Source organism: Glycine soja, chromosome 6 (genome assembly GCF_004193775.1).
Source record: "Glycine soja cultivar W05 chromosome 6, ASM419377v2, whole genome shotgun sequence".
Classification (NCBI taxonomy): domain Eukaryota; kingdom Viridiplantae; phylum Streptophyta; class Magnoliopsida; order Fabales; family Fabaceae; genus Glycine; species Glycine soja.
The window spans coordinates 21,029,350-21,041,929 of NC_041007.1; the positions used below are offsets into that span (position 1 = coordinate 21,029,350).

Consider the following 12,580-nt stretch of genomic DNA (forward strand, 5'->3'; position numbering starts at 1 on the left):
TTGAAAGAATTAGAAGTGACAGTGACTATACTTGTAACTTTGAGTTAGTGGAACTTGGTAGTTTACCAAGAACTCGACATAGTCTTTGTGGTTGAAACGAACCGGTATAAATCCTTGTGTCTTATAGTTTTCTTGTTCTCTTTGTGTTTAAAGTGACCTAGGGTTTGAATTTGTTTTTTTTAAGCATGTTTTGTTTACAAAATTTGATTCCATATTTAGTCTATTGCGAAAATCTATTATGTGATTTTCAAAATTATTTTAGATGATAGTTTTGTGTTCGTGAAAAGGTTTAAAAAGTTTCTTCAAATCATAATTGAACCTCATTTCTTGTGATATTTGTCTTTTCAATTGGTAAAAGGGGAATGGTGTAACATTTAAGGGGTTTGTTGTGGGATTAAAAAGCAAAGGGGTATCAAGCGTAATATGAAAAAAACTTGGGGTATGAATATAATTACTCTATCTTGTAATTAAAGTTATTTCAAAAACATTCACAATATATTGGAAGAGCATTAAGAAGACTCAATCAAACTTGAAGAACAACAACTTTAAGAGGTAAGTACCATGAATTTTGACTTATTATTTTAATATCACAATTTGTGTAACTATGATCCTATTTGGTTAAGAAAACTATTGAATCATGATTTATGATAAATTTAACATTTAATGTAATTGTATATCCTTAATTCAAATTTGATATTAATGATTAAGTTAAAATAATCATGTGTCAGTTAATTCACATGTTTAAGGGATACCTATAATTGAAACAAAACTATCATTTAAAAAACTTAAACATTAAAAATGATAAATTATTATTATCTTTAGTCCTATATATAAGAAACAAATGCATAAATCATCAAGACCAATAACAGTATTTAAGTTGATTAATTTTAATTAATAATGTCATCAATTTAAATTTTATTCCAAAAAGACCTATAAATTTAAATGATTTAAGTGGCAATTGTATTAAATGACGCTCCTCATAATTCAAGACATAATTTTCCAACCAATAAGACAATGAGTTTGACTTATATTGCTAATTGCCCAATATTTGCATCCACTTTCATAGAAAATGAGTGAATATCTCATTCATAGACTTCACAATAAATTGAAGGTATAAAAAAATTAACAATTAATGTATTTTAAAAATGCTCTCATTTTTTATGTGTAAGAATCAAACTTGAGTATCAGAAAGTTTAAAAAGGCACAATCTTTGTTGATACTCGTAACAGTGCAAGGCTTATCAGGCAAAAAATAGAAATCAACTCAGCCTATTCGCTCATCCTCTCAACAAGCTTCTCAGCCTCATCATTCATCTCCTCTCTACAAAACCTAGAAACAAGAGAGTATTGTACACAACCATGTTAGCAATACCACAAAAATTGTTATTTTTATTGTTATTGTTAATTAGCTCCAAGGCTTATTTGGTGAGGCCGACGCAAAACAACCAGCGAACGAGAATACCAAGAGTGAACTTGTTGGGGTGGCATCCTTTTTGGTGCATTTTATCAAACAATTCAAGTGTGTGGTTGAAGGCGTGAGATTTGCAAAGGGAATTGATGAGGAGGTTGAAAGTGTAGGTTCGAGGCGGTGGTGTTGGAGGGTGGAACGGATGTGGAGATTGTAGAGGGAAAGGGTGAGAGGGAGTGAAGCGAATTGGGATATAAGGGATTTTAAGTGTGAGAGGGCCTTGTCGATGTGACCCTGTTGGGAGAGGACTTAGACATGAAAGTGATGGAGTTCATGGTGCATGTTGGCGCTAGCGAGCATGCAGGTTGTGATGGTGACTAGGTGTTGAGTGTGAGTGGTGGTGGAAGAGGAAGGAGAAGGGGAAGAGAGGACATCCTTAACTAGATGTCGTATTAGTTTGGATCTAGTGGTGTTTGATCGTATGAAGGTGTTGCATTGACTGTGAGATTGAAGACGAATTACAGTGTCGAAAGTTATGATGATTATAATAGATGTGGTTGGAAGAAGAAAATAAAGATGGCCAAAAATAATATTTAGGTTTTCTTAATTATAAAATAAAACAAGAAGTAATATAAAACATTATAAAAGAATATTTTTCATTAAGTGTTAATCCAAACCCAAACTATTCCATTTTACTCATGTGCATTGCCCAACGGCCCACACAACGGAGCCACGAGGCTCCAACATGTAATCTCCTCTAGAAAAACCCAACTATTAATTATGCATACCACAGGAGGAAAAATACAATAAAGATGGTCAAAATAAGGGTAGTGTTGTAAATATAAAATAGAAGAGTATAGAAAATTGGAATTAGAAACTTTAAAAGAGAAGAGAGGCGGGCGCGAGGACAGGTGTATTGTATATAACAAACCTCTTGGAGGCTATTTCGGTGCCACTCAAAACAATCGCTGGCCCTATCTCTCACACACCCAAACCCAACATTATTAATACTCTTCCTTCTCTTTACCTTTTACTTTTCGAAGCAAAAACACCATAACAAAACACCCAGAATTTGTGGGTTCCATTCCCAAAACAAAGAACAAGAAGGAGAGAGAGAGAGAATGCAACGGGAGAAACAAAAAACAGAAGTATTTCTGTGATTGATTCTCTGCAACCGAATCATCATCAGCCACTTCTTCTCCCCGTTTCAGCTCTCCCCTCTCTCTTCTTTTCCTCGGCTCTGGTTCGGTAAGGTACGAAACGCCGCGTTTTGCTACCTTCTGATCTACCTCCACCGCAAAATCACGTTTCCAAACTTTTTTTTTCCTTTTTTTATCATTATATTCTCTTATAAAAAAAATTGGTTTTACAAATCCTGCATTCCCCGGTAACCCAACCCTCATTGAGGATTGCTATCTCAAATCGCTTTCGGTTAATTTTTTCGTGAATTTTGATGCATTGGACTGCGACTCATGATGTTGTCACAATATTTATATAATTTTTTTAAAAAATTAAATTTTTAAATAAAAATTTCTTTGCTCGGACTTCAATTCGTCCTCTTTCAATATACAATCTTGGTTTGCGGTGTTTTCTAGATTCAATGTCAGATCTACACCGACTTTTACATTAATTGCACAATAATTCGCCGATAGATTGATGTCTAAAAAAAACAATCATAACTTACTATATACAGTTATACACCTTTTTCATTAATTCTGTAACATAATTTTCCAACTGATGTTGATGCTGATGTGTTTTTTTTTCTTTTCTTTTCTTTAAATAACCTTGCAGCTTCGCTTTAAAAAATTTATATATTAATTAATTTTTTTATTAAAAAAATGGCGTTTTAACTTTCCATGCAGGCGTAGGGGGTTGTTATTATTCTTCATAATGGTTGCAACAGCTGCTACGGCGTCGTTTCTCCCTGTGCCTTCGCCGGACGCTGGAAAAGGGAAACCCAAGGGTGGTGGTGGCGGCGGCGTTTCTGTGAACCTCGGAGGACTCAAAGAGAAGCAAGGTTTGTGCGGTTGCTTGCAGGTCAAGGCAAACGCACAAGCCCCTCCGAAGACCATGGAGAAGGTTGAGAATGATTTGCCATGGTTGCCGTCGTCGTCGATTTCGCACGCCCCGAGGACTTTTATAAATCAGTTACCTGACTGGAGCATGCTTCTGGCCGCCATCACCACCGTGTTCCTCGCGGCGGAGAAGCAGTGGATGATGCTGGATTGGAAGCCGCGCCGCCCCGACATGCTCATTGACCCCTTTGGGATTGGGAAGATCGTGCAGGACGGGCTCGTGTTCAGGCAGAACTTCCCCATAAGGTCTTACGAAATTGGCGCAGACAAAACTGCGTCAATAGAGACCTTAATGAATCATTTGCAGGTAAGATCAACAAAAAGTTACATTTTAAAATCACCTAACTTTTAATAAATTTATCAACAAAGACCGTAGATAAGTTTATTAAAAATCATATTTATCTTAATTTTTCTGAATGTAACTTTTTGAAAAAGTTAAAGTTATCACGGGATGTCAACAAAAACTATTGAGAATTATTGCATAGGACAAAACTTACCTATAGTTTCTTTGGCATTTTTTTTTGTTTTCCCATGAAAATTGAAGTTTTATGTCGGTAACATGCATAATAAATGTTTGCATGTTGATTCCAAGATAAAACTTCAATTCTAATCGGAGAACAATGGGAAAAACACCTATGGAAACTAAGTTTTGTACAATTGCATATTGATTTATTTTATTTTATTGTTTGAATTGTTTGTTTATTTAAAAAAACAAACAGGAGACTGCACTTAATCATGTTAAGACCGCTGGGCTTCTAGGTGATGGATTTGGTTCCACGCCTGAAATGTGTAAGAAGAACCTGATATGGGTGGTGACTAAGATGCAGGTTGTGGTTGATAAATATCCTACATGGTAAGTTGGTGTGACTAGAAAGAACCTTTTTAATGTGTGAAGAATTGCAAAGGCGTCCATGCTCAGATGTTAAATCTTCTTTTGCCTTACTCATCTTTGCTTTGACTTTATATAGTATCTGGTTGAATTTTTTTGTACTTCTGTCTTTGTTTCTGTCACTTGTGCCTTTTTTTTTCACAAAAATGGAATGATAGTTGGGAACTTGGGATTTAAGGCATGTATGGAATAGATTGTGAATTATTTTTAAAAATATTTTTCATTTTTCAAAAGCTATCTCAAGAAACTGTAAAAAAAATTACTTCTGCAATGTATCTGAAATTCTTCTTGGATGATAATAGATCTAATAAACATAAGCTTTGTATGTAGTGAATTATGGGAAGTCCTTTGCCTTAAGTCTGTTATACTGGGTACGAGAATAATCTCTTTAGTAAATTATGAATATGTTCATCTGAAGCTGAATGAATCTATATTTGCTTCAGGGGTGATGTTGTTCAAGTAGACACGTGGGTTTCTGCATCAGGGAAGAATGGTATGCGTCGTGATTGGCTTGTGCGTGACGCCAAAACTGGTGAAATCTTGACAAGAGCCTCCAGGTAGATATCAGTTTCAGGAATCCTTTTTTTCTGTTGCCTATAGACATGTTTTGAAGAGTTTTTCTGAATCTGAATGTTTCTCTCTGGTGATTTGGCACTGCTTTTAATCTCACGAGGCTGTGTGAAGTTATCTATTATCATATTTACTTTCTCTTAATACACCACTATTGAAAGGCAATTCATTACAGATTTAAGCATACAAAATTTTGTTGATGATAATTTTTTAATCTACCAACAGTATCTAATATCTTCTTAATTTGTTATTAAGTACCAGCCTTCAACTTGTGTACATGTTGCACCTTGGTGCTACGAACTTATAAGCATTTTCTGATTGGTTGAGTTTGATTTTGATTTTGATGTTATGCAGTGTTTGGGTCATGATGAATAAAGTGACAAGAAGACTGTCTAAAATTCCCGAAGAAGTCAGGGCAGAGATAAGCTCTTATTTTGTGGATTCTGCTCCAGTTGTGCCAGAGGATAACAGAAAACTAACCAAACTTGATGATTCAGCTAATTTCATTCGCACTGGTTTAAGTGTATGCAAACTTCTTTTCAATTATGTTATCATTGATTTATTTTCTAAAATGTCTCAGATGTTTTCTGATTAGATGTTACGTATCTCTATTTTCAGCCCAGATGGCATGATCTAGATGTGAATCAGCATGTTAACAATGTGAAGTATGTTGGGTGGATTCTGGAGGTAGTCTTCTGTTCTTGTTTCATATTATTCTGTCTTGAATTTCTCTTCTTTTTTTGGTGGATTTATTAGCAAGGCTCGTCTGACCTTTTGCAAGGCAGGTTGAATGGTGATTCTGTAATTCTGCAACACCCACTTTCCTTTCAAAAGACTCTAAAGAACCCATTGGGTCTATATGATAGTGTGCCAAAGCAACTACCACTCTGCCAGTGTTTTCTTTTGAGAGGAATCTGGGTGTGAGTAGTAATAAAAGTGTTGAGTAAGATCATGTTTCAGATTTCCAGTACCGCCAAGTGAAAGTTGTTTGAAGACAGAAGCATTCAATTTGTTGTGGGCATTTGATGTCTCGTATGGAAGTGGTTTATGCTAGTTTGAAGTGTCTTGAAACTTGATTCATGAGATAATGGAATAGTAAAATGGGATATTGGATGGGAAAAATAGAACAACACACTTCCTCGTATGATCTTTCTGTGTTCAACTTATATTGTCCCCCTTTTTATTAGTGTGTTATTTTGAGGGGAAACTAATGATTTATGTTTGGGTAAAGTATGTTTTTAATCCTTGTATTTTTGGTAAGAATTGGTATTTGTTTCCGTAGTTTAACTTTTGAATAATTTGGTTCCTGAACTTTAGAAAAATAATGGTTTTTTGTCCCTCATCAAGATGGTTTTCACTGTGAGGAGAGACAAAAACCACTAAACCACTGTTTTATGTAAATTTTATGGAGTATTGACCAAAGTTGAAATTCAGGAATGAAAATCAGATTTCACTGTGAAAATATAAGGACCTAAAACATATTTTACCCTTTATGTTTTATTTGTTTAGTTTGTTATGCATTTGGATTTTGATCAGAACGTTTAACCAAAGAATTATGCTATTGACTCCTGCAGAGTGCTCCGCAGCCACTTTTGGAGAGCCATGAGCTATGTGCCATGACATTGGAGTACAGGAGGGAGTGTGGCAGGAACAGTGTGCTAGATTCCCTCTCTGATCTCTCCGGTGCTGATGTTGGAAACTTAGCAGATGATGGATTTTTTGAGTGCAAGCACTTGCTTCGACTTGATGATGGTGCTGAGATTGTGAGGGGCAGGACCGAATGGAGGCCAAAACCCTTAAACAGAAACTTTGGTCATGTTTTGAGTCAGGTTCCTGTTCCAGCAGAAAGCACCTGAATCTCATTGATTGACATCAATGGAAGAGTGGCATAATTCATGTTCCCACTTGCAGATTGGAGAGCTTTGCTTGTTGCCTTAAAATATAAAACAAACAAAAAATAATAATAAAAAAACTCGGTCTTATCATTTTGTAATTAAAAAATAGCTCCTACCACTACTTTCCCTTCTGCTCCATTTCGTTTATGGTTATGCTGCTGCTAGGTGTCATCAAAATTTAATTGTTTCATAAAAATGGCTAAGCGTGTATATTATAGTTCTTTTTTCTTTTCCCTTATAAGAAAGATGCAATATTCCTCGTGAACATACCAAAACAAATAAAGCTATGTATAGCTTGCAGGAAAGGCCTCCTGGGTCTCTTTTGTGGTTTCTATTATTAGCAATTAATTGCGCACACAAATATGGGTCATGTGACGGGATGGATTCTAGCTATATAGACAACTTCATATGACCGGCACTATCATGTAGACATGTATGTTCCGAGAGATTTAACCATTTATGATTTATCCATCTCAGGCTGTGATCTTTTTTACATTCTATTTTATATTCAAATTTTTTAGGCTATGTCTTGATATTGTTATAATTGATATATGTTCTATGAATCTGTTGTCCACGAAGAAAACAAAGTCAGGACAAAGTGCATATACAAACAAAATTACTTTATGCCATGTCAGTACGCATGGAATCAGAATTCTAAGAATCATCTTCGATAACTTTTAATGAGAGGTTGAGAAGAATATCCTTTTACCTTAGACCATTAGGTATGTTTGATTTAGAAAACAAAAAGGGAAAAAAAGAAAGAGAAAAGAAGGGAAAAATATAATTTTAAAGTTATATATATATATATATATATTTCTTATTAAAAAATAAATGTTAAAATAAGGATACTGTGTTGCTTTTCAACATACAAAACCAGTTTTCTTTCTTCCTTTGGTTAAAAAAAAGGAGGGATTAAAAAACTAATAAGATTGAAAGAATGAAATGCTAAAGGGCTTGTAGGCTGTCCTCCCTCCCTCCCTATAAGGCCAACTCATAGCCAAAGAACGGATGAGAGACATATAAAGACATGATAGGTGGATGAATCTAATCTAATTGTAGAAAGAAATAATAAATATTTAAGTTATCGTATACACAGAGATTATGTGTAACATAAAGGACTGCAACGAGTTGAGAATTTGTTATGACCAGTTGTTAATTTGTTGTAATGAATGTTTAAAGTTTTAATTTTTGGAAAATAAGATTTCATTGTAACGAATTGAGAATTTGCTATGGCGAAAATAAACTACTTTTGCCTTTTTGAAAATTTTTTTGAAGCAAAACTAAATTCAAAAGAAGAAAGTATTGCTGAAAAGAAATATCTCTATGAAATTCGTTCATAATCAATCTCTTAGTTCAATGCAACCAAGATTAAACTAAAATAACTAATCTTAATTCCTTTGTGAGTAATTCTTGAGTTCCAAGTCAAATCCCTAATTTGATTTAGACCTAAAACTCAGAGCTTAATATGTGAATCTTTACAATGCAAGCACTTGATTTCATTCTTAAAATCAAATCTTTGCACAATCTCAATTCAAGTCTAGGAATTAAACTTGTTTTTACACAATTCAAATCCCTAACAGCTAAGTTAATCATTCCTAACATGCATTTATGCATATAATTGAAATAGGATCACATTAACTACGAGAATTGATATGAAAACAAAGAACTACATACTTGAATATTCTACTTCTTTGACTCATCAACTCGGATTTTAGTTCATTTGAATCAAGAAGGGTCCAAATAGAACATCAAGAAAATAGTCACAATTGAAGAAAAGAAAGAGAGATTTCGATATTCTATTTCCTAATATCACAAATGAACCAAAAGTTGTTTGCAAGGATGTTACATGCCCTTATATAGAGGGTTGAGATTACATTTTTTTTTTTGCCATAAAGAATTTTTGTTATAGCAAAGATAAAATTTGCTACAACAAAATTACAGTAAAACAAAGGAATTATACACTTGATCTTTATGTTTCTAAGCCTTACTCGTTAGGGTGAGAGGTTGACTTGTTGGGGCGAGTTTATGTTAAACTCAAGGTCTTCAGCTTGTAGATTCATTTTAGCGAGGTGTAACTTAGTTGTAGTGAATCTTCACCATCTCCACATGATCAATGGTCATCTTTCGTTGTGGCAAGATCATATGCGTACCTTTTCATTCCTTGAAACACAAAATCTGCTCTTATAACATCCAAATTTATCACAAAACATTAAAAACTACATTTTTAGTTTGTGAAATGATTTTATACAATTTATTGGGAAAAACAACAATTATTAACACAAATCCAAAACAAAAACTAGGATAATTGCTCATATAAACAACATGTGAAAAACAATTATCAAAATACCCCAAAGTCAAATAATTACTTGTCCCCAAGCAACACAAAATCCAACTAAGGATTATGAAAATTATTTACACAAACACAACAATGGTCAAAATCATTAAGAACATATATCATCACATTGAAATTTCAAATCATGTTTGATCATGAGAATTATATATGCAAGAATGTTTACGAGGAATCATCAAATTCATGGAAGCAAATTTTAGAGATTAAGAAACATGGCATCTTATGAATGAGAATTCACTACTTTGAATGACCCCTCGCATTTCAAGTGTTACCACTCATGGCATGATTTGTTAAGGTTATCACTTCCACTCATTCACTCAGAAGTGTCCGAACTTAACTTTTGTTTTTCATCCTATTTTTCTTATAAAAAAAGACATAAAAGCATGAATCACTAAGGACTTTTAGGCTTGCAACTTGGCTGGACTTGAAGCAAATTTTTGTTTTTCTAGACAATAAAAATCATCCAAGGATCAAGGAGAGCAAGTAAATGTGTAGGTTTTGACAAAAGCACTCACATATCCTTTCCAATTTCTTTCCCAACCAAGTTTCTCTTTTTGAGTGTGAATTTGACACTCTTTTATTTCTATTTGCTTTTTATTTTGTTTTCTTTGAGACTTTGTCTCTTTTTTTTTTAGAATTTTGGTCTCTCTTTTTCTATCCTTTCCAATTTTGCTTCTATGACAACCTTTACATGTGATGAAACCATCCCAAACTTATGTTAAAACTTTATCTTACAAGATTGCTCTCTTATCAATAGGATGAAGGAATCAATGGTTTTTCTCATTTGACTTTTTTTTGAAAAAGTTTCACAAGAAAAAAAATTATTTTTATATTTTTGGCTCAAAAAGGGTTCAAGGGTTTAAAATTAAAATATTTTTGGTTGTCTTTTTGGCTAAGAGACTAAAATGAAAGAAGAAACAAATATCTTGATCACTTTCATACTTCATGTGAAATCCTAATGATATAGGAATCAAACAATATCAATGGTAATACAACAATAATGACACATATTCACTCACTCTGTAGGTTCAGACCTCACACCTAACAAGGTATGAGCATATTCATAAGTCTCATCAAAGAGTATCACGCAACCAATCTCATCCAAATGAACCAGTCAATTGAATTCATCCAAGTTCACAATATGCACAAGTCCCTATAGAATTAGCACAATTATCAATGCATCATGTTTTGTGACGTGCTCAATCATTTCAACCAAAGTAAAGGGACTAGCAACAATTTATTCTATTTTTCATGTTGAATTATTTAATTTTTATTTTTCTATTAGTGTAGTTTGCTATGGTGAGACCATGTCTCACCATGGCAAACCTAGCTTATTTTTAAGATTTTCTATTAATGATTTCACTACAACAAGTGTATGATTTACTATAGCGGAAACAATAAAAATAAAAACATACAAACCAACATAGTTTCCAACCAAAATCAAATGTAAACCATTCAACACAAAAATTTCTTAACAAAATTCAAACCCAATTGAAATTGTTTCGACTCAAAAGTAAATCAAGATAAAGGGAATGAGAGAATAAAGGGATATAGAGAGATAAGGATCATCAATCCTTTCCCTCCTCCATAAGCTGAGGCTCTTTCACACCCCCAACAATAGGTCTGGTCTTCTCTTCTTCAATAGCTACAACATCAATGACTCCATCATTTTTAGTCTTAGCACTCACATCATCTCCTTTAGCATCTTCAACTCTAGCTTCATCAATCGTTGTTGTCTTACCCTTTGGTCTTGAGCTGCTTAGTCCATAGAAAGGTCAAGCCAAGCAACAACAACCTCCATCTCCTCTTGGGATGGAAAGGGCAGGCCAATGGGCATAATGCCTTTGAGGTGCTAAAAAATTAGCATTTGCCTTCTATGGTGAGCATTCATCTTTATAATCATCTTCTCATGAAGATACTCAATCCTATCCTTGATGCTTCTAGGTTGAAGTGGAAGGCTGGGTGGTGGATGATAGTATCATCCTCTTGCCAAAAAAAAATTCTCAATATAGTGTGCGTCAAAGGTGGGCTTAAGAGCCACAAATGGTTGAGCAAAATCTTTCTTGAGGTTCATTCTCCTTTTAACAATAAGAGTTGTGATGAGGACTGGAAATCCATAAGGAGACATCTTCTTAGAAATAATATGGAAGATTTCTTGAGAAATAGTTTGCCCAATATCTATGGAAAGACCTTTGATGATAGCAAAGATGAGTTGAGCTCTTGACAAGGGAATACCTGACTTATGAGAGTTTGGAGCCACATTTTCTAGAACAATGGCTATCCAAAATTGTGCCAAAGTTGTCATGTTTTCCTTGTGGATTTTTATGGCCTTGTTCTTAGGATTTCTTCTAATTCCCCTTCTTGGAAGACATAATCCTTCCTCAATCACTTTCTCCATGGCTTTCTTTTGTGTATTTGTACTCCTTTCTTGATTCAACCATTGTTCATACCTAGATTGTTCACTCCTTTTTAGGTTCAAGGGGCATCCTAAAAAGGTATTGATGGATGCAACATCATACTTGCTAAATGGCCCCTAACCCATTACAACATTGGCATAAAGCTCTCTAACCAATGGTTCACTACAAACATTTTGAGTTTTTGCCAACCTCGCTCCATAAAAGCATTTTGAATGGTAGTGAATTCCTCACCAATAGTTCCACCTTTCTTTTAGAGTAGATTACCCTCTTAAGATTAACATAATCTAGTCTTTGTGTACTTGTTGAAGAACCTGCCAGTGTCATTTGCATGATCTGAAATTTTGTGTACTTAGGGTTCTTGAGGAGTTTGCTTCTTGGAAGAGGGTAATCTACTCTAAAAGAGGGTAATCTACTCTTGGAAGATGGTTCTTCATAAGATTGATGCTTGGTTCTTGCTATATGAAATGAATAATAATATTGTTCCCTTGGGTGTGTTGCTACTCCATGCATAAAACCTACAATTGGAACAAGCTACAACTCAAGGAACATATTAGTCAACCACAAAGAATCAAAAAATGAATGAAGAATGACTATTCACAAGTATGAACATACGAAATGAATGAATTATAAAATTGTTGATGAATTGATAAGTGCACCAATTTGTCCCAAGTAGTAAAGTTAAAACGGAAGTTCAAGTGTCGAATTTATAGAGACTTTGTTTGTACTAAGGCATATGAATATTTTATTAATAAAAGAAGTTAAAGAAAATTGACTTGAAAAGGTTATGAGAAAAACAATAATTTAAATTGACAGAAAATTAAATCAAACAAGAGAAGAAATTAAACAAGAATTTAAATTGATTAATTAAAGACAGGAAAATTAGAGAATCCAATAATATTGTAGAAGTAAATTCAGAAGATGAGAATGTTGGGAACTTAGCCTACTAGTGTTACTCTTTGATGTAATATTATTGATTT

At 34.0% G+C, this 12,580-nt stretch overlaps 1 protein-coding gene across 2 annotated transcripts; it reads left to right on the forward strand.

Annotated features, from left to right (window-relative positions):
* The first annotated feature begins 2,348 nt into the window (after nucleotides 1-2,348).
* LOC114416682 (palmitoyl-acyl carrier protein thioesterase, chloroplastic-like) lies at nucleotides 2,349-7,329 on the forward strand. Of its 2 annotated transcripts, none has more exons than XM_028381641.1 (7): nucleotides 2,349-2,660; nucleotides 3,270-3,789; nucleotides 4,202-4,335; nucleotides 4,815-4,928; nucleotides 5,296-5,464; nucleotides 5,560-5,628; nucleotides 6,516-7,329. In XM_028381641.1, exons 2-7 carry the CDS (start codon nucleotides 3,298-3,300, stop codon nucleotides 6,795-6,797), a joined length of 1,260 nt encoding a protein of 419 aa, XP_028237442.1. In that variant the 5' UTR covers nucleotides 2,349-2,660; nucleotides 3,270-3,297; the 3' UTR covers nucleotides 6,798-7,329. The 2 variants fall into 2 exon arrangements, with proteins under 2 accessions (XP_028237442.1, XP_028237444.1); XM_028381643.1 differs by having other exon boundaries at nucleotides 2,349-2,655.
* Nucleotides 7,330-12,580: the final 5,251 nt, after the last annotated feature.